At 37.5% G+C, this 21,440-nt stretch overlaps 1 protein-coding gene across 1 annotated transcript in view; it reads left to right on the top strand.

Annotated features, from left to right (window-relative positions):
• Positions 1 to 20,388, top strand: part of LOC140232978 (uncharacterized) — a 31,524-nt gene extending 11,136 nt beyond the window's left edge. The window contains exons 11-17 of the mRNA XM_072313084.1: positions 562 to 1,537; positions 2,283 to 2,396; positions 3,108 to 3,284; positions 3,734 to 3,847; positions 4,694 to 4,788; positions 9,463 to 9,501; positions 20,224 to 20,388. Of these exons, the coding sequence (XP_072169185.1) occupies positions 562 to 1,537; positions 2,283 to 2,396; positions 3,108 to 3,284; positions 3,734 to 3,847; positions 4,694 to 4,786 (1,474 nt within the window). The 3' untranslated portion in view covers positions 4,787 to 4,788; positions 9,463 to 9,501; positions 20,224 to 20,388. The remainder of the gene's footprint in view (positions 1 to 561; positions 1,538 to 2,282; positions 2,397 to 3,107; positions 3,285 to 3,733; positions 3,848 to 4,693; positions 4,789 to 9,462; positions 9,502 to 20,223) is intronic.
• Positions 20,389 to 21,440: the final 1,052 nt, after the last annotated feature.

The raw sequence follows: 21,440 nt of genomic DNA, 5'->3' as shown, positions 1-21,440 counted from the left end.
ATGTGTGGAAACTTCAAATCAAACTATACGGCAGTCAACTTTAGCTGAAAAAATTTGAAGTTTTCAACCTAATACTTGACACTTCTTTCAGCTGCCTCAAAAAAAAAAAAAAGATCTACAATATTATGTGACAGTAGTCTGATGAATGAATTCTGTAATATGTTTTCTACAACAGATGCTTTTGTGTGCCAAAATTATTTAGGGGTCATATGAAATTAATTCATTCATTTTGTTTTCTTAAGTCAAGTGATGTTGTGAAAATTATATCATTTTAATGTCAGAAACTGAACTTGAAACAAAGGTAGATGTACATTGTACTTTGTGAATATGGGCTAGGAAAGAAACGTAGCTTCGGAGCAAAGTGTTGTGCAAAAGTACATATGGTAGTGGATGATATTAATTTGATACAGCATGATTCTATCAGTGTTCTGCCACATCCCGATCTGCCTTTGCAAGATAGATGGGAAGAAGAATTTTACGTAGTGATGATAGTGATTTTTTTTTTCTTCTATGCAGAAATAGAATCATATGTGTACTTTGCCTTGTGGATGTTGATTACAGGAAAAATGTCACATCAACACCAAAAATCTCCAAGATCGATGAGAGCATTGTTGGAAAGGCCTCTACGAGTGTACAATCAACCTCAGCACATCAAGCAGACACATCCCCAGAGTTCCCCCGCCAGTTGAAGACTGAAATGAGAGCAGACAAGTCTGCGGGTATTAAATCAGAACCTGAGGAGGATCGAGGTGAGAGAGGTGTTAAACAGTCTACAGAAGTGGATGTTGACGAGGAGCGCAAAAATGTGCAGGGCAGACACACCAGGGGTGCAGTCCATATCAAAGAAGAGAAGATGAGTCCCGTGGTTGTGAAATCTGAGAAGGCAAGACGCAGAGAAGAATCATTGCACCATAGAGAGGAGGCGGATAGTTCAGTTGCTCAGGCTACGGAGACAGGTAGGAGCAGTCTGCCTATGAAACCAGAGAGGAGTGAACCTGAGGAGGAGGGGTCCAGTGGGAGCAGTGTCCCGATAAAGACAGAAACCCAGTCTGATGACGAGGGTGCAACTAGTCTGGGTTCAACAGTGAGACTGAAACAGGAAAACCAGTCCAGCACAGCAAAAGGGAAGAGAGAGGTGCACGAGAGGACGGAAAGGGCGGGGCTCGTTGAGGTGAAAAATACCATGGAGACGGTTGTCAGAGTGAAGGAAGAGCCAATGGATGAATCAGGTGATGGACAGATGGAGACTGGAGGAAGACAGGATGACAAACGGACAGTGAGAAGAGCCCTGGGTATAGGAGGGACGACAGAGGCGACCAGGGAGCAGGAGGAAGAGGAGGAGGAGGAGGAAGATCTGTGGGGAGACAGAGGCAGGAAGAGGAGTGCCAAGCGTAAAGCTCACTGGAGCAGTGAAGGTGACGATGATAGCAGGGATGAGAGGAAGAGAGATCAAGCTGTGAGAATCAAGGCGAGTTCCAAGGAAGATGGCGGTAGCAGCATGTGGAAGAAGAAAGCCAGGGTTGATATCTTCTCCCAGGTGATTTCACTCTCTAAAGGCATTGTTTACCATTTGTAGATGAAACAAAAACCCAGCTTTAGTGCTTCAAAATAGTTCTAAAATGTGATTTAGGGATAGAAATTGCCAGTGTAGAATTTGAATCAGTATAAATAATGTTCAGTAATGTTAGATATACAAAATGTGAACTATAATTATGATAAAGATGTTCCAAGCCTAAACTATCTGCAGTGAGAAAAATATTGATATCTCCTTATATTTCAGGCCTTATTGCACATTTTTTACATGGTCAGATGTTTTGTGATACAACTGACCTACACATATGCATCAGATGTGTTGTATTAAATTATTTTTTTTTTTAAATCACCGCTCCCAATGGTAAACAGTACCTGTAACTTGTGTCCCTTGAAAGATGTGGAAATGTCGATATAAAGTCCTTGATGGTTCTACACACAAAGTATTAGTAATCAAGATTTGTTTGACCAGCTTACATTTGTTTTGTGGTAACTATCAGGCAGTGTAAAGACAAAATGTGCATTGGATTTATAAAGAGGAGAAAAGTCAAGAAGAAGAAGCATGTTCACACATTACAACTGACTCTCTTGATAGTATATGAGAACCAACAGGGTGTGTAATATTCTTACACCATGTATACACACGTGGAATTCATTGAAGATATGCGACCTTGAATTTAGGATTCTGAAAAAAGAGCAGTATCTCATACTCCATCTTTTTTGTAATCACATCATATGCTTACACGATATAGGAAGAAGACACTTTTGATTCCCAGTCTGCTGGGAACGGACACGCCCCAACTAAATTATTGGAGGAAGATGTTGACCTTCCTCGAGGATTTATTTCCGCGCGTGTGCCAATCGAGGTAGGTCTCGCTTGGGTAAATTCACGTTTTAGACAGTATTAGTAAACATCTTAATTTTGTCTTTTTGTCAAATGTATCATTGCATCAAATTTTAATGATTTTTTGAATGTACATATAAACAGATATGAAATGAAATGTGTATAAAGACGGATGGATGGATGGATGGAAGGCATATAGATTCGGAGTTGGCTTTTCTGAAGTTGACCAGATATGATTTCATCTTTTTATTGACAGAGTGCAGTTTTAAAGGGTGTGTACAGTTCTGGTTGAGGTGAGGATTTAGCTTTTAACGTTTCGCGAGATATTCAGAAACCACTCTATGTGATGTCAAAGAGCATGCAATTCTTAGGGGTATTAAAAGTTTATTTGATGAAAATCATTTTTGAAATGGCCGAGATATCCCAAAACAAGGTGAAACAAAGAGATCTAATAAAAGGCGTGGCCTGTCGCCTTTTATTATTATCACTTTGTTGGATATCTCAGCCATTTGAAAACCAATTTTCATCAAACAAACGTTGAATTCTTCTTAAAATTACATGCTCTTTCATATTTTATAAGAGGTTTCTCATTATCTCACTTAGGAATGTTATAAACCTGAATCCCCACCTCAAAGAGTACTGTACAGTCCCTTTAATACTTTCGTGTAAGGAATGCCATTTTGTGACTTTACTTGTACTTTACTCGTACTTTACTTGTACTTTGCTGAACCAGGACCAAATCAGCGTAAAAGTGGACGAAGAGTACGTGGCAGATGAGCAGCTGCCCAGCAAACTGCTGCAGGTCAAAAGCGTTGACCTCATCGTCCAGAGAGACCGTAAACCTAGGCAAAGGGCAGTCCAAGTGGCTCAGAATGGAAGACCTGTGAAAAACTTCAAGAGATTCCGGAAGGTAAGTCTGGCTCACCATGAAAATCCAGTTTTCATTCAATGTGGACCTTCCAAGATATTGAAATCAATACTTTTCAGCTGTCTGTCTGAAGACAGATATGTTTTATTTTGTTTTTTGTTCTGTGATGAATATATTTTAGTAATAATTGAATGAATAGTGGTTGCAGAAGTGAGAAACAAAGAAGTAAAAAGCTGAGGCTAGCATGAAGGACAAAATGCAGAAATGAAAACTGGATATAATTACTGAAGAATGTGAGAAAGGAAAATTGCAAAACGTTTTGTAACATGATCACTTGAAAGAAGTCTGTGTTCAAGTAAAGATTGGATGTGATTCAATTGTGCTTTTTCTTGCTGTTGTTTGGTCTTTGTGTTTGGTGTCTCCTTCTCTCTCACTCCCTGTCTCCCTTTCTCACTTTTGCTCTCTCTCTCTGCATTCCTCTTTGTATTCAGGCTGGTTTTGCTGGTCAATGCGCTGTCCCTCGTATCATTGGTGGTCGAGACCTCTTCAAACACTGCAACAAGCCCAGCAAGGACATTGAAGAGATGTTCAATGAAGAAGTTAGGGTAAGGAACCCACAGAGCTGCTTCCTGTGTCCTGTCTCATGGCTGCTTCCTCTGCCCTACCTACCCCCAATCATCCTGAGCATATTCCTCTATGTGTTCATGTCCTTGTTGATCTCTCCTGTGCATAGCAGTTATGAAAAAAAAAAAAAAGAAAAAAATACTTCCCATAAGACCAAATACTGCTGAAGAAAACACTTCACTTTTCTTGACAAGGGATAAATACTTATTTATGTATTATTTATATATATATATATATATATATATATATATATATATATATATATATATATATATATATTATATATTATTTATGTATGGTTCTCGATTGTGAAATGCAAAATACAGTAAAACCTGCCTATAGTGGCTATCCAAGGGAAACAACAAAAGTGGCCACTATAGACAGGTTGGAGGCCATTTTTAATGTCAACACTTGCATTGTCTAATAGCATAAAATACCTCATTCTTTAAAAAACAAATAGCAAATAAATTTTTATGAACAGCTATAATATGGAATTTTTTCACAGTTTACTTCATTTAAATTTTTTTTTTTTTACCCTACTTTTGTTCTTGTGGTAGAATTCATGGAATGAATACAGGATACAAAATGAGTGGCCACTGGCCGCTTAAGGCAGGTGGCAACTTAATAAAGGACTGTCTATAATTCAGCAATTTCATGAAGGGGATTTTTCAGTGGTCTCTATAAGCAGGTGGCCGCTATAGACAGGTGGTCTCTAAGACAGGTTTTACTGTATCATAGTGGCGAAAAATATGGCGTAGACAGTATTATGGTGACTGCTGTTAGCATGGCTATTAAAGAGATAATCATCTTCCTTCATCTCCAAACAGGCTGAGCGGAAGAGGAACAAGCAGGAGGAAAAAGCTGAAGAACTATTTGCCTACCAGTCACGGAAAGGGTCAACTGCAAAGCGCAAGAGATGATGGTGAGAAAAGTGATCAGATGGTGCCTTGTGTTACAGTGGGGCAAGTGGTGTCTGTCTGCATGCTTGTCTTGTGTTATATCTGATGTGTGTTTTTGTGTGTGAGTGTGAGCGTGTACATGCGTCTAGTACGTATATTGCTTCTTTTGAGTTGCTTCTTTAGTGTATCAGTAAAGATTTGGGAGATTGCAAGAGATTTTTGTACCAAAGTGAGGATGTTACAGTCTTTTGTTATAGCTTGGATGGAACCTGGTGCACATGTAAACACTCGGGCCAAGTGAGGTTGTTTTAAACCAGTTTCCATGGCAATGAATGACTATGACATCACATTTTGGTACTCTTTACTTCGCTTTCATCCTTTATGTGCCCAGACACCTACCTTAACCTGCCAAGCTTTTTTAATCAGCATTCGGTAATTCATCAAGCATTTACCTAATTGTAAAGTTGGCAAGCCCACTTGGGTGTAGCAGTAGGAGTTTTCACATCAGCCTGATAAAAATCCAAGTTCGAGATATTTTTCGCTATCGCAAATTAGGGCGCTATCTCATTTCCCTATTCACATCAGCCCGAAGAGAATAAGCCCGAAATTTTTTCGAGCTAATTCGACAGCTGAGCATGCGCAAACAGTGTCGGGTATACCAGTAGAGCGCGCGCTTTCAAAAAAATTACCCGCGTGATCGCCATCACACTAGGCATGATGGGATGCATAGCGCTAATTTCTTGAGGCGATTTCGGATTATCAAATAACACGCTAATTCGCAAATTATCCCGCTATTTCGAAAATTTCCCGAGTTGGACTCGAGAAATTTTCTCGATCAGAGCGATAAAATTAGCGCACTAATTTGTATTCACATTATCAAATAGCACGCTATTTCGTGATCGGGTTAATTTCCCAAGTCAGAAAATAGCGCATTATTTCAAAACATCGGGCTGATGTGAAAACGCCTATTGTTCCTCAGTCATACAGGAAGACCATGGTAATACAACAGGGATTATGACGATTAAGCAATCTGTCAAATACTTTCCAGACACCTGTGAAAATTGGTGAACAAAGTATAGGAAGGGTTAAAAAAAAGTAAAGAAAGTATTAAGGAAAGGTCAGTCAAAAGATGATGAAATATGTCGAGTCCGAAAGGGTTAGACTGAAACAAAAATCATTTGTAGATCAAAATCTTCATGACTGAATACTGGTAGCTGGGTTGATGCCATTTTCTAATGCAAAATGCATATATTGCTCTAGGCTACTAATTTCCAATGAGACCATCCAGCAGTTTACAGTATGTTTGTTTTTCCTTTTTGCATGATTAAAGTTTAGAACACTGTTGTGAGTTTCATTCATATTTCATTGTTCATTGTTTGTAATCAACACTACATCAGAATTAATAATATCAGTGAAGCTTGTATTTGTTATCTAGGTTATTATTGTGAGCTATGGTTTCATAGCTACGAACAACTGCAAAAATGGAAAGAACGTAAGACTCCTACCTGCTATATAGTGGAGTTCAAAAGTTTACATTCTTTGCATACATCAAATGCTGGCACGCTAGTGTGCATGTATGTAAGGTGATACACTGCTTTTGCACAAGGAAAGATTAGCTCGTAGTCACATATATATAATGTGAGCAAAATATGATATTACGTGTGTCAAATGAAATGAATTATGATGCAATCATATTACACATGGTACTTTTCTTTTGAAGTACTACTCAAGGCTGCAATATGGCAAACAAAGTTAAATGTAGTTTGCATCATTGCAGCATTATGTCAATTACATAAGGAATGTTTAGAAAGATGTGATTAGATTAGATTCGAACGCATACCCATTAACCCGTCAAAGACGAGTTTCGAGAATACTTGGGCAGGTGTCTATGGGAAATGGGTGTTATAGCAAACTAAGTCTGTCCTCAATGGGTTAAATATCAGATATTTATCATTTAAATGGTCTGCATAAAGAACTGGTCAATGATTGGTCATAGTGCAATCATGTGACTAATGAAGCAAGGATTTAAATTGTTGTAGTGCAAGCAGTGACATGATGTCAGCTAATATCATTCCAGAATTTGACTGGTTGCCGACAAGGCTAAGGTAATTCATATGTGATATTGATACATGTATCAATATCACAGTAATATGAATTGCCTTAGCCTTGTCGGCAACCAGTCAAATTCTGGAATGATAGAAAATTGCATTTCAGAAAGTTAGTGCCTGCAGCCAGGCAAAATATAGCCATTATGAAAGAAAAAAGAACAGTAAAAAGCACAACCTACATTACCAGTAAGAAAAAGATTGAACACAGAGAAAATAAAGGTTAAAGAAACCTTTTTTTTATGTTTAATCATGAAACATCGTCTTGCAATCTTAATAAAGCTGTGTGTTCATGCTTCCAACCTTTTTAACCAAACCTGCATGTCCCCCTCTGCTACTGTATAAAAAATAATGATAAGTGTATGTATTTTTAATGCTGTATTATTTGTATTTGTGTCTGTGTGTATTATGTGTATGTGTGTGTCGTGTGTTTATGAGGTAATTGCAGAAAAGTTCAAGTTGTCAAAATAGTACTGGTACGCACACCCACAAATGTTTATGAGAGAAAAATTAATGTCCCTGCTCACTTTTTATGTGATGAAGCTGACATGTTGGCCAAGCTAACTACACATTTTGTTGGGGTTTTTTGTGAGTGTTTTGGGGTTTTTTAAAGAAAAGCAATGTACAGTGACTTTACATTGTTCTCAAATTGTTGCTGGCAATAAATTGTCTAGAATTATTTTTACTCTGACAAAATCAGTTTCTGTTCAGACCAATTGTAGGGTTTGAATACCTGTGACTGGCGTGAGGACTCACAAAAGGTTTGTGATGACTAAGTAAAAGGTTCGAGGCATGGGCTGTTTCCATGGTAATACATCCTCCTCACATTCAGTCTCCTGGCGTGCTCATGGGTGTCCCTGCCGAGCGAGTTTGACAAGGCGTCTGCCCCCTCACTGCTGTCAGTTGATGCAGTGTTGGAAGAGCATACAGATATTTGCTGCCATAGCAAGCTGTGCCAGAATACCAGCTATTTGCTTAGACATGCTGATAGCTGCACAAATGCACAGACATGGGTATTTGATTTACAAATTTTTAAAAAGACGTCAACATTTCTGGGGATGGGCTGGGAGCTTTGTCAGTCTGGGTTTCTTCTTTTTTTTTTCACTCTTTAAGTTTGCATTCTATTTTTCATTTGGAATCTGTTTTTATTCATGTCAAAAGCCAGGGATTGAATAGTGAGGATCATGGAAGCGCTGTGCCGTATGAGAACAATCAAAGTCTGAAACCTGTGATGAAATGCCTCCATTTCACAGAATGCAATTGTGTGTGTGTAGAGAGATTTGTCAATCTGTGTGTGACCTCTAAGAGTACAGGTAGTGCAGATCTGTCTTGGACAAAACATCCCTTTTACAGTGGCCTTGCCTTTGTGAGAACAGTATGTTGTCACTGAATGCTTGAATATCACTTTAAAACTCTTTGCGTGCCACATTATTCTGAGACCGCATTGCATGAGTGGTTTGGGAAAACATTTTTTAAGCCTTTTAAGTTTTTAAGGAAGGGTATGTATATGTGTATATATATATATATATATATATATATATATATATATATATATATATATATATATATATATTTATATATTTGTATATTCATATATATGCTAGAAATGCAGTACAGCAAGGTTGTAGAGGAAATTTCAAGCTTTGCTGTGATGTAGATTTTATGACAAAGTTACGGCTTTGACACTGTCAATGTGCTTTGTGTATTGTGATTTATCGATGGGTTTTTACCTGGTTGTGCATAACAGAATAAAGTATGTGAAGTTGGCAAGAGTTCAGAAGCAGCTCGCGTGGAAAGGGGGTGAAGGAGGCAAGGGAGGCAATGATAATGTACACACACAACTACATGCAGAGCTTTTCCTCTCTTTCATCAGTGATTATGCCAGTTTCCCACTATCATGCAATCTGCTACACATGTATGCCACATTTGGCCATTAGTTGCTGATTTGGGAATTTTTGTTTACGTCTATCACAGCTTGTGCCATGATTGAAATCATGGTCTGAATCATGGAGTAATCATTGTGATTGTATCAGATTTTGACGTCAGTCGGGGCAGTTGCGTTGATGGTACTTTAGACAGTTTTTGCATTATTCAAAACTTTCTATGATCATCACGATTGACCTCAAAATCTGATACAATCACCACAATGATTTCAACAGTGACACAGATTGTGATAGACATAAACAAATATTTCTCATTGTAGAATCAACTACTTACGGCCAAATTGTAGCATGCATAGCAGGTCACACAAACAGTCGAAACCCAGCATTATAGCTGGGATTCTGCTGTGGAATTTCAACGCTGGCCTATTGGTATATTTTATACTTTACGTATCAAGCATAATGGGAATGCTTATAAAGAACTATAGAAATTAGATGTGATTGCACTCCCATTATTGAAGTTATAGTTTTAACAAATTGTCATATCAAATCCACATTCTTTTTAGTCTGTCCGTTGACAGATGTGAAGGGTAAATGAAACTGAAATCACTTAAAATGCACAGGGGGGAAAATACGTAACAGAAAAAAAATCATATCAATTGATAGCAGTTATTGCCTTGATATGTTATTTGTGTATACTTTGCTTTTTCAGTTGTCAAGAATGCTGCCTGAGAAGATTGGCAAATGTGAGGTGAGTTTGTTGTATGTGATGACAAGGAGATTTTGTTTCAACCATGTGGAGAAGATATTGTTAGTCTCCCTCAAAGACCCTCCCAACTGTTTTATCATAGTTATCTGATTGAGATTGTTCAGTGTTAACAAATGCTGATTGTGATTTCAAACTGAATATACCAGATATTACCTGATTCATCACTGCAACTCCTGACTTGTCACAATTCTCAAAACTGATAGTTGATTTTATGGGTTGTGTGAATGTCAGTGGTTGATTTCACGGCTACTAAAATGTACTAACCTCACACTGGAAATGGAGTGAACTGACGTGATTCAGAGTGTAAGAGCTTAATATGTAGGTGTGATTTTTGCAGGTCTCAAAACTGAAAATGTATAGCTTGAGATATTGGTAAAGTGTAGCATAAAAGACAACCTGCTCTCTTTCATGCAATTTTGTCTGTAAAGAATGTAAAGACGAGATATATATGTTTTGCATTTTGACTAATGAGACATTTACAAAGTAACAGAAGAATGACAGGTTACTGTATCTTCTTTTTGTTTTTCATTTAGCATGTTATTCACACCATCTGCATTATGGATATCTTATGCAGAAAATTACTTTTTAAAGAGAAATTTGTACTAGTATTAAGAAAGTGTTCTTACACTGCTTTGTGTTGAAAGAGAATGTAAACTACCCCAAAGTTTCATCTCCTCAACATACAAGTAATGCTTACATACAAATTACAGTCGATATTAATTAAGTGGAACATTGTAAATAGGAGCAAATATATGGCATATATTCTAACACTTTTGAGAGGCTATGGAGAAATAATTTCATTTCACATTGTATTCAACACCTCTGCCTTTGAAGCTGTGTGATGAAGCTTTCCCAGAACAGTGATTTGTGTGTGCGTGTGTATGTGTATGTATATGTGTGTGTGTGTGTGTGTGTGTGTAAAATTTGAAGATTAGTTTGTTTGTTTTTACATCCAAGCAATATGAAACACAGTATACAAATGACGCACAGGTCTGAGTGCGTCAGTCGGAATTGTGTGCATAAGGTAACTATGGAATGCTTAACCCACAAGGTTAAGCCGAGTGGGTTAAGGCTAAATTCCTTAGTTACCGCATGCACACTATATTCCAACTGACGCACGAAAAGACATGTGCGTCGTCTGTTTTATAGAATGGGTAATTTTCTTACCAAAACCCCATTTTTCTACCGTGTTACCTGATGACAAATTTACTGGATGCATTTCCTTTTGGCTTGCCATAAACGAGAGCCCGAAAACCATGCATCAGTTTTTACTGGACACATGGTTAACCGTGCATCAGTAAAAACTGATGCATGGTTGTTTTAGCCAATAGGCGTCTCATAATGAGTGTGCGAATGCTTGCTTAATGCGCGAATCTTTGTTACAAGTGCGCGATAACATGTTTACCACTGTGACTCAGCGTGGGGCCAGTATAAAATAAACACATAGCTCTCGACCAATGAGATCGCAGGATTCTCGCTGCCCATTCTATAATAAGTATTAATATCAATCTAGTGATAGACATGCATCAGTACTTCATTAAATGGGGTTGATGTTCAATTTTCAGTCTAATTATGAAAGCATATCAGTGTTTAGGGCCATTATTTATGCCAATGTTCCTGCCAGAAAATGCTTGATCATGTTATCAGAAGCCAGTACGTGACACACTTGTGATGAAACCTTTGCTCCATGGTGTTGTGATTGATTTACGGATGCATTCTGAACTTTTTACTACGTGTCTAGGCACCCTAATACTGCTCTAAAATACAAGAGTTATTACATCTAAGTTGGCTTTGTTTAACAAAAATGATTATGATAGGAACTCACTTTCTTGACAGCAGCAAAATAAGATAAACTGATGTAGAATATTGCAAAGAATAGTTCAGCAGGCCTTTGGTTCCTGAGTAAAGTTACTTAATGATAAGTAGCACACCATGTTTTCCCACCACATATAGAAAAGCTTGAAACCTGTAATGGAATGCTACAATGTATCAGAATACCCTAGCTTGTGGTGATCATTTTCTTGCTTGTAATGCCTACAATTGAATCAGAATAGAAATAGAATAAATCAGAATAGAAATAGAGTAAATGTCATACTTGTATCAAGGCGTCAGGTGTTTTTTCACGCGTGAGAGAGACATAGCTCCTTCAACTTCTAGTGTGCCAACACGTGCCTTGTTGATACCATCATGCTAGTCACATATGGCAGATCACGAGGTGGCACCTACAGCCCGTTTCTCTATGCGTATGTGGGGTGGTACCACTTCAAATGGTTTGCCCCCTGCACTTTGCGATAAACGAATGAAGTGGGAATTTACATGCATGCGAAACTTCCATTTTTTTGTCCTTTCCAAGTGATATAGTGTCTTGCATCTTACTAATGGGGATGTCATGATAACACTCGGCATTGCTTAGCAAGCCACACTGGGATTTGAACCTGTGTCATTGCATGACAGACACGCTACCCACTGAGCCACCTCACTGCCCTACAAAGAAATATAGCCAGCCCATTTCAAATGACCCCCCCCCCCCTTTGAACACATACCCACTCACACAAAGACACACCATTCTACACACCATTCTACACATATTCCTTCACCCATGAGGGCTGTCACCCCTCAGAAGTATGTCCATTGGGTGCTCTCCCCCTCCCTTTATCACCCCCTTCCCTCCACTCCCAACAATACCAACAACAACAGCAAGAGAAAAAAAGACAAATCAGAATATATTGCATTGAGGGCTATGCTTTGTTTATGCAGCTGCCCCTAATCATGCAATATCTTTGAGAGTATGAGATGAAGATATTAGCAGTGGCTCCAAAGGTTGTGTTCAGAGTTCATTAGGTGATCCAAGTATCCTCTCGGATCACCTTCTGTATCTGTACGGATTCTTTATTTCTTTATTTCTGGACAAAAGTTGTGCAGAGGTTAGCTCAGAAAGTGCATTGCCTATCAATGTCAAACTTATACCATATATGTATCGTGTCCCAAAGACGACAGATCTAGTAAATCACAGTGATCAGTCGACCGTGACGTCACTATGACGTCATTATATGAAAACACATTTTCATTCATATCTCATTAATGGAATGGAAATTTTCAATGAAATTTACGTCACATATATTTCAAGTCAAGCGCATTTTACTCATAAAAATTCATATTTATTATTAAAACGTGCGCGTACTCGCGCATTGAAATATTTGTATGCTTCAATCGAGCTCAAAATCTTTTTGTACACGTTTCAGACCATTTTGAGCATTTTTTGAAAAATTGAAAAAATCGGACGGACGCGTACGCGCGCACACATATACGCACGCACAGCTCATATGCAATAGAAATTTCCAGTTTTTTCACATTTATCAGATGCCTGAAATGTCAAGGAATATTTCTAGCAAGTTTCAAGTCAATCCGACTCAATATGAAGTCATACGGGCCCGTCAAAGTTGAAATTCCGCGCGCGCGTCAATGGCGATATACAGTGCCAACTATGCCAAAAAACCTCCAATTTTAAATCCGATCTTACTCGTCAGGATGGACGGTGACCCCCCATTTTCTTTACATATTTTGAAAGCTGATGAGTTGTACATATCATTTCATGGGTTGGCGATACTGAAAAAATAATTAAAAGATAACAAATTTCTTAATAAAGTAAAAAAAGTTTGTTAAATTTTCAAAATGACATCATCAAATTTCAAGTTTACTCGAGCGTATCTCACTTATCCTTTGCCAATTTTCACCTAAAATTCAATATGTTGTAGCTTATGAAATGCTCTTTCATAAATGTAATTACACAATTTTTATGAGATGACAACATCACCTCGAAAAAATGGATTGAAGGTAACCTTGTCAGATTTGACCAGTTTACGTGTAATCTCTATGGGAGTGCAATTTTTATGGAAATGAAAATTGACATGACTATCTTTATCGAGCACTAGCTCAGTTATGCTTCGGTGAATTCCTCTAAGATTTTAATATGTTGTAGCTGAGACGTAGGGCTATCGTAAGTGTGCCCTTCGATTTTTCATACGTTGTCGGGATCACATGAAAAAACTTGGTTGAAATTAAAGCGTATCTTCGATGTATTGGAAAATTTCTTTCTTTCTGCAACTTTCTGTGCAATAGCTCAAGAAAAACATACCCTATCACCACCATATTTTGCATATGTTTAGTTCATGTCACGAACATTATTTCACAAAATAACAACTACTTGATCAGACGCCATCTTGGGTATGTAAATTAGGGTCAAAGGTCATAAATGTTTCATCCTGTTTCTTGGTAAATATATGTCCTATCTTTCTCATATTTTGCACACGTAAAGACCATGTTACAAGGATCATTTCACAAAATAACCACTATTTGTTCAGATGCCATCTTGGGTGTGCAAAGTGGGGTCAAAGGTCATAGTACTTCTTTCTCAATCTTCGCTATTACGTGTTATCTCTATGGGAGGGAGTTTTTCTAGATGTGAAAATTGACATGACTATCTTTATCAAGCACTATCTCACTTATGCTTCAGTGAATTTCTCCTAGATCTTAATATGTTGTAGCTGAAACTTTATGCTATCATATAAGTGCCCTTTGTTTTTTCACACGATGTTGGTATCACGTCAAAATACTTGATTGAAATTAAAGCTCATCAACGATGTATTGAAATATTTCTTTCTTTGCGCAACTTTCTTTGCAAAAACTCAAGAAAAACATGCTCTATCACCACCATATTTTGCACATGTTTAGTTCATGTCACCTACATTATTTCATAAAATAACGACTTCTTGATCAGACGCCATCTTGGGTATGTAAATAAGGGTCAAAGGTCATAACTGTTTCATCTTGTATCTTGGTGAATACCTGTCCTATCTTTCCCATATTTTGCACACTTATAGACGATGTCGCAAGAATCATTTCACAAATTACCCACTTTTTCCTCAGGTGCCATCTTGGGAGAGTAAAAGTGGGTCAAAGGTCATATGTATTTGTTGCTGTATCTTCGTTATCTAGTGTATACAGAATTTAGTACCAAGGATGGCAGATATGACTCCCTTTTCTAAATGAGAGTCCAAACATCAGACGGCCAATATCTCTAAACACAGATGAAACCTGTATGATCCGAATGCGTATTGCAATCAGGACTCGAATATTTGATTTAAAAAAAATCGGATCACCTTAATTTGTCAGTAATGACAAATTACAATCTCTAGTTCTCTCTATTTTCTGGTCTCCCTATGTTGGATATTATTGCCCTTCAGACTCAGCACTGTTACTGGGTACATGTTGTCTCAACCATCCCCTAGAAATGGTGAGCAATTGATGTTGTATTAAAAGCATCCACATGATGTCAAATTATTTTCCCATAAGCATGAGCAAACCTTAGCAAGTAATCAAATAGAACAGGGGAGGAAGAGAAGTAGAAACATGCTTAACTATTGGGGTCTAAGGTCAAAGGTCTAATGAGAATGCTAAAGTTTCTCGTTTTTCCTCCATATCTGGGAAATGGCTCTAGGTATCTTTATGAAACTTACTACATACACATATTGCCAGATAATGATTCTCATGGGAAGTTTGGGGTCATGAGGTCAATGGTTAAAGGTCAGGTTAGGATGCTAAAATTATACTTTTTAATACTGATTTTACACTATTTTCTCCATGCCTTGGAAATGACTCCATGTATACACCAAACTTGGTACTTGTATACATGCGTTACTGCACAATTATTGGGCCATGGGGTCAAAAGTCAAGTGAATATGCTAAATTTTACTTTTTTTCCATATTTTGAAAATGCTGAAGTATAGTAAAGAAAATTGCTGTATACATATTACCAGATTGTGAGTATATGCTTTGGAAGCTTTTAACTTTAGACTTATATTGCAGTTGGTGTATGTTATGTTGGATTAAACATTAATTTTCCGGTAAAACTGCACTTAGAAACATTCGTATTAAACTCAGAAACATCCATATTAAGCCCCTAATAAATGTGTTGTATTATTATTATTAGCAGTAGTAGTAGTATTGCAATAAAGATTTTAGTTATTTTATTAATTTCACACCGAATAAAGAAATTAAAGAATGACTACTGTACAGGTCAATTGGAGCTTTGAGAATTGATGACATCATCCCCCACCCCACCCCCCATTCGCAAGTAGAGTTCGACCTCAATTATCTGGCCATGTCGGGACCGGCACTCATCCGGATAAGCAAATTGGCCAGATATGGGAGACACAATATATTGTAGTCCCTTCTTCACAAAAATAAAGTATATCTTTATGTGAAAATCATACATGTTTTACCTCATTAGATATTGAGAAACCTATCATGCACATCTTCTGAAATTAGTGAAATAGATCCATGAAAAGATGTTAAAGTCACTGTTTTTTCTCAATTTTTGGATGAAAAAAAAAAAGTCTCTCACTGTGTGAACGCGTCCGGATAATAGAGATTTCCGGATAAAAGGAGGCCGGATAATTGAGGTCGAACTGTAGCACTGTTGTTTGAGTGTGTGACACTTTGTGATTCCTTGTCAGGTTTTTATTAATTTATTCATCGGAAGCCATCACAAACATGATGTGGAAAAGCACCCCAACTTAATGTAAACTTTAGAACTTGTTGAACATTGGACTGATTATTAGATTTTAACTGACTATCAAGACAAGTTTTAATGTGTACAAAGTTTGGTCTGAAATACCTTCCCACTGACCCAAAGTCCCAAGGAAGTTATGCCAATATTTAAAAAGAAGTGTATTTACATGTTCCCATCATCATGGTCCTTTTGATGTATGAACTCATCAGAGATATGTGTCAGTTATGATTTTAAAAAAGAACTAATCAGATAGGTGTGAAATGCAAAAGCTTCCTTATCATTTGGGTTATCAATTTACTGATTATTTTGTCTCATTTGACAGGATAGTTGTACATGTTTTTGTGGATTAATTTGTGACACAATAATAGAAACACTACAGATTGTAGATAGAGTATGCAAACTGCTCTATTATGATGCCCCTGCAAATTCATTACCAGGAATGTTGGATTCTTTAGCTTTCCCCTGGGGCCAAGGGGGGCAAATTGTGGCCCAGTGCATTGTAAGCTTCTTAAAAACACCATCAGGGATTTTCACCTAACTGTGCAGGTAGTATTCCTGGGCCCCATTTTATCAAAAGATAAAATCGGTTTTAAATTTCCTTACCACACAGGCTGCCTTAGACTTAAGTTGAAATCAACTATATAATCAATTTTAACTCTTCAAAAAACAGGACCCTAGGATGATAGGATCTTAATTTAAGTAAAGGCACCAAGCCCTCCCCCCCCCCCCCCCCACCCACTGACCATATAGAATGCTCAAAAGTCCCCAAATCTAATCAACTGTTTTAACCATAAGTAATAGAGCTTAGGTAGCATTATAAGTGCAGACATTGATGAGGTAGACTCTAGTTTCATGTTTGATTATGGCAGATCCAGAGGTGGCTCCCTTAGGGCTGGGAACATATTGGGGTCAATTTTACATTTTGATCTTCTTTTTGAAAATGCATGGTCAAATTCTCTGGGAAAGAATGCAACTTTAACTTATCACAATTGTGTTCTGTCAATGTCTAATGTGATCTGCTGGGAGATATTAACCTTGAAACTACTGCCAATCCTAGGAATAAGACTGATGGAATACTAAACCTTATCTTTCACAGGACCATGTGAACTTATCAATTTAGATAGTCAACTGTCCATGATATAAGAATGATGTTTCTAAGCATGCGAATGCAGTCCATAGCTATCAATTTTTAACTCTTGACCCTGTAAGCCACTGATTGTATCGAAGTCACTAATCCCAAAGATGCCAAAATACACTGCCTGCATGTGATCTGTCATGATTATGTAATCCCACTCAAGGTTGTATAATTTGTTCCTTCCATCCCCTCGTCCCTACCCTTTTTTTCTCTATCTCTCTCTTTTGGTGTTTTTTTTTTTTTTTTTTAATTCATATATTTTATGAATATGCTCTTCTCGTTGCCGTCCGGCGGAGCTGTTGCCGTGGTGGGCATTTTCCTGGAGCAAATATCAATTTTGGTGAGATATTTATACACACGAGCTTCGTCATCACATGCTGATCTGTGCACAGTGTTGACATTGCATATCTCCTACAACCTCTCCTCTGTGTGCACAAGGCCCTGGAGTCTATTGATAAGCTCTTATGGAAAATAAATGGGTCTGGGTAGCTGCGTCATTCAAAGGACATGAACTCGTTACTCTGTCAGGTGCTATATCTCCTTTTCAGCTCTCTGTTATCTTTTCTGTTTTGAAGTAACTATTGTGTATCTGTCCAGAATCAAATGTGTGGTAGTGGAGATATAAGTGGATAATTGATAGGAGTTATTGAACCATAGAATGACGCTAGGAATGATGTTAAGTATGGTATTCACATTACGTAAGGTGATCAAAATTTATATAAACTATAATGAGATATGAATGATTCCTTTTTACATAAATTCAGTCTTTGAGTGCATATTCTATTATGTTGGATGTGGGCTTTGAAAGGAAGTGTAGGCCTATACATCTACACAGACCGACATTGATATAGCCAGTATGAAAGTGACTAAAATTAACTCACATTCAAGTACATGTAATTAATATAAGAGCTATTATGTGGATGTGAGTGTGTGTGTGTTGGAGGGGGGAGGGTGGGATGGCATTGTTCAAATCTTTATACATTATCTGGCAGATGCAAAAGTATGTGCAGTCTGCACATATTTGACATTTGTAGTGTGGGTGTGTGTTGGGGTGGGTAAGATGAATGCAGAAGACAGTATACTATAAAACATGATATATTCGCGGCATGAAATTATTGCAAATTGGAGCTCACGGCCTTTTTGGTGGCATGAAATTTTCGCAAATTGCCCCTACCATTCAATGCATATAGTGTAGACAAGAACTTTCGTGTGCATTTTGATTTCGCGAATCTTGACACTTGCGAAATTGTGGTTGGCGCTCTCGAAATTCGCGAAAATAGAATGCACGTGAACATTCTTCTTTTTATAGTACTTAATCAGCTGCTCCACCCCACCCCACCCCATGGTCAGAGATTGTGTAGAGAGTCTCAACTCTGCAAGCACAGGTTGTAAAGAGTACCATGGTATTTCTACCCTATGTTAATGACTTGAAAGCAATGCATTGCTCACTATTCAGACACATCAGACTTAACAACATCCTTTCATCAACAACAAAAAGGAAAAAAGGTCCCTGGTGGTTCCTCTTATGAACTCTTTCTCTCTCTCTCTCCTACCCCTTTAAGAACTCATCAATCTCTTTGCATTGTTTATATCCAGTGCAGCTAGTGGTAGTGTATGTAAGAAAAATAGTTGCAATATATTTCATGTTGCTTGTGAACAGACTAAGCCCAAGAATATTTTTGGAAATTCATTAGAAAATATCTTGAAAGAAAAAAGATATGTTTCCTTTTCTTTCAAATCAGAATAATAAAAAGAAAACCTTTTATAGCATGTATGAATTTTAGATTAGAGGGTACAGTTCAATAAGAAACCTGATTTTGACAATTAGATTAATATTTGAAGAATAAATTAACAAAAGATTAAAAGATATCTCTTCACTCACAACCCACATACAAAGCATTACTGAAATTTATGTGAATATCTTGACTATTTGTTTCTCAAATTATGAATATCGTGATTTTTGCCATTGAAAGTAGTGCTGTTTCAAACATGCAGACATTTCTTAACTATTCACCATCTGCAATCAATTTAGTGCAACATTTGGAAAATTTAATTCATAATTAACACTTCTGTGATACAATTCTCTAGGGAACTAAAAATTCATTTGATGAAAATCAGTTTTGAAATGACTGAGATATCCAAAAACAAGATAAAACAAAAAGATCCTAGTAAAAGTTGTGGCTTGTCACATTTTGTTTAGGATTGTTGTATTGGATTTCTCAGCCATTTCATGACCAATTTTTATCAAATGAACCGTGAATTCCTCAAAGAATTACATGTTTTTTTGTATTTCATAAGAGGTTTCTCATTATCGCACAAACACACAAACACAAGTTTGGAAATCTGCAGCCCCATCTAAACCCAAACTGTGCCAGTTTAAATGCTTTGGTAACAGCAAATTTCTTAAAGGGATCGTATAGTTTTGGTTGAGACCTAATTTCAGGTTTCTAACATTTTTTGGTGAGATAATGAGAAGCCTTTTCTGAAATATGAAAGAGCATGTAATTCTATGAGGAATTCAATGTTTATTTGATGAAAATTGGTTTTGAAATGGCTGAGATGTACCCAAAAAAGAGCAATTGTAATAAATTGTGGGACCCACACTTTATTACGATCGCTTTGTTTTACTTTGTTTTTGATGTTTCAGTCATTCCAAACCCGATTTTCATCAAATAAGCTTTGAGTTCCCCTTAAAATGGTATGCAATGTACTGTATCATAAGTGTTTTCTTGGTATCTCACAAAAAGTTAAAAGCCCGATTCTCATCTCCACCAATAATGAACCATCCCTTTAAGTGTTCACTCAATCTGGGAAATTAAAACACACAAAATCCATCTTGCCCAGCCAAGCATGAAAAATTTACTCACATGAAAATTTCAGCTTTTACAGTAATTGTTCATCCTAAAAAATTACTCTTGTCACACACAAAGCACTGGAGTCTTCTCAGATACAGCAATAACTCATATTTCCTGTCCATCTGTGTGTTTTTAATTTCCAGATCTACTGACATGTTTTCCAGCGATGAAGTCATACCACCACTGGGCCCTGAGGCAGACTCATCGTCAGAAGTCGCAGCGGTGGCACATGGTTGATTTTTTTGCGAAAGGGTATTCACATACTTGGACTTGAATCATTATCATGCGTGTGTGTGTGTGTATGTGTATGTGTGTTTGTATATCTGCATGTGTCTGTGTATGTATGTGTGTGTGTGTGTGTGTGTATCTGCATGTTTCTCCGTCTGTATATGTCTGTGTAGGAGGAATTACACAATTGTAATCTGCAAAGAAAGGAATAAATATCACATGGATTGTTCATGATACAAAAAGCCTTGCATGCTTTTCTTTGTTTCCCAAAAGGTGGGGGGGGGGGGAGGGACAGGTGGAAATGGGAGTTGTTAAATGTGCACATGTTTTCAGTGCTTTACTGTGTTGCACATCCTTTTGACATGCTGTATGTAAAAACAACATTAGTATTGCTAATGGATCGTGCCAGAGTTATTAGATTGATTTAATTTGAAAGCATGCCACTGTTGTCAAAAGCAGCAACATGGTGATAGAAGCTTGCTAGAAAGCACTGCTTGTCGTGGAGTGTAACTCATTCCCTGAAGGTGAAAGTTATGTCACGGAATGACACTTTCTGAAAAGTTGTTTCGGTATCACCATGTATGACAGAGCCCATCAAGTTATGAGTTTGGCCCCATTCCACCTGACCATGACCCATTTAACTTAGAACATCAATAGAATCTGGATCTGCATTCAGTATCAACCACAGGTATCCATAGGTAAGACACTGTCTAGAAGACTCACCAAAGCAGCAACAGTAAGTAATAGATTTAAGGATTTATGAGTTGGTCCCATGGCATCAAAATTTTCCTCTCTGCATTTTTGAAATGAGAATTAGCCTCCCATGCAATGTGCAAGAACATTCCAGGATACTGCAGGGGGAGTGTCACCCATAGTGGGCACATGAACTTCCTGTTTAATTATGTGTTTGCGTGAAATCCGTTTATTTTTGTGTAATGACATTGCTTTCTTATTCGTTTAAACAAAATAGGCTTACAGTATGTGTAATAATTAATGTTAAAGTAAATCAAAACTGTATTTTTTCTTTCAAGCTGCTTCTCAGAGACTCCTTTCTCACCAAATCCAGCAAGTACATTGTGTACCAACTCAGATGAGTCTCGTGAAATATCTTGAATGAGTCTGAAACCTTGTA

Source organism: Diadema setosum, chromosome 9, assembly GCF_964275005.1.
Source record: "Diadema setosum chromosome 9, eeDiaSeto1, whole genome shotgun sequence".
Classification (NCBI taxonomy): Eukaryota; Metazoa; Echinodermata; class Echinoidea; order Diadematoida; family Diadematidae; genus Diadema; species Diadema setosum.
This window is presented reverse-complemented; position numbering and strand designations above follow the sequence as displayed.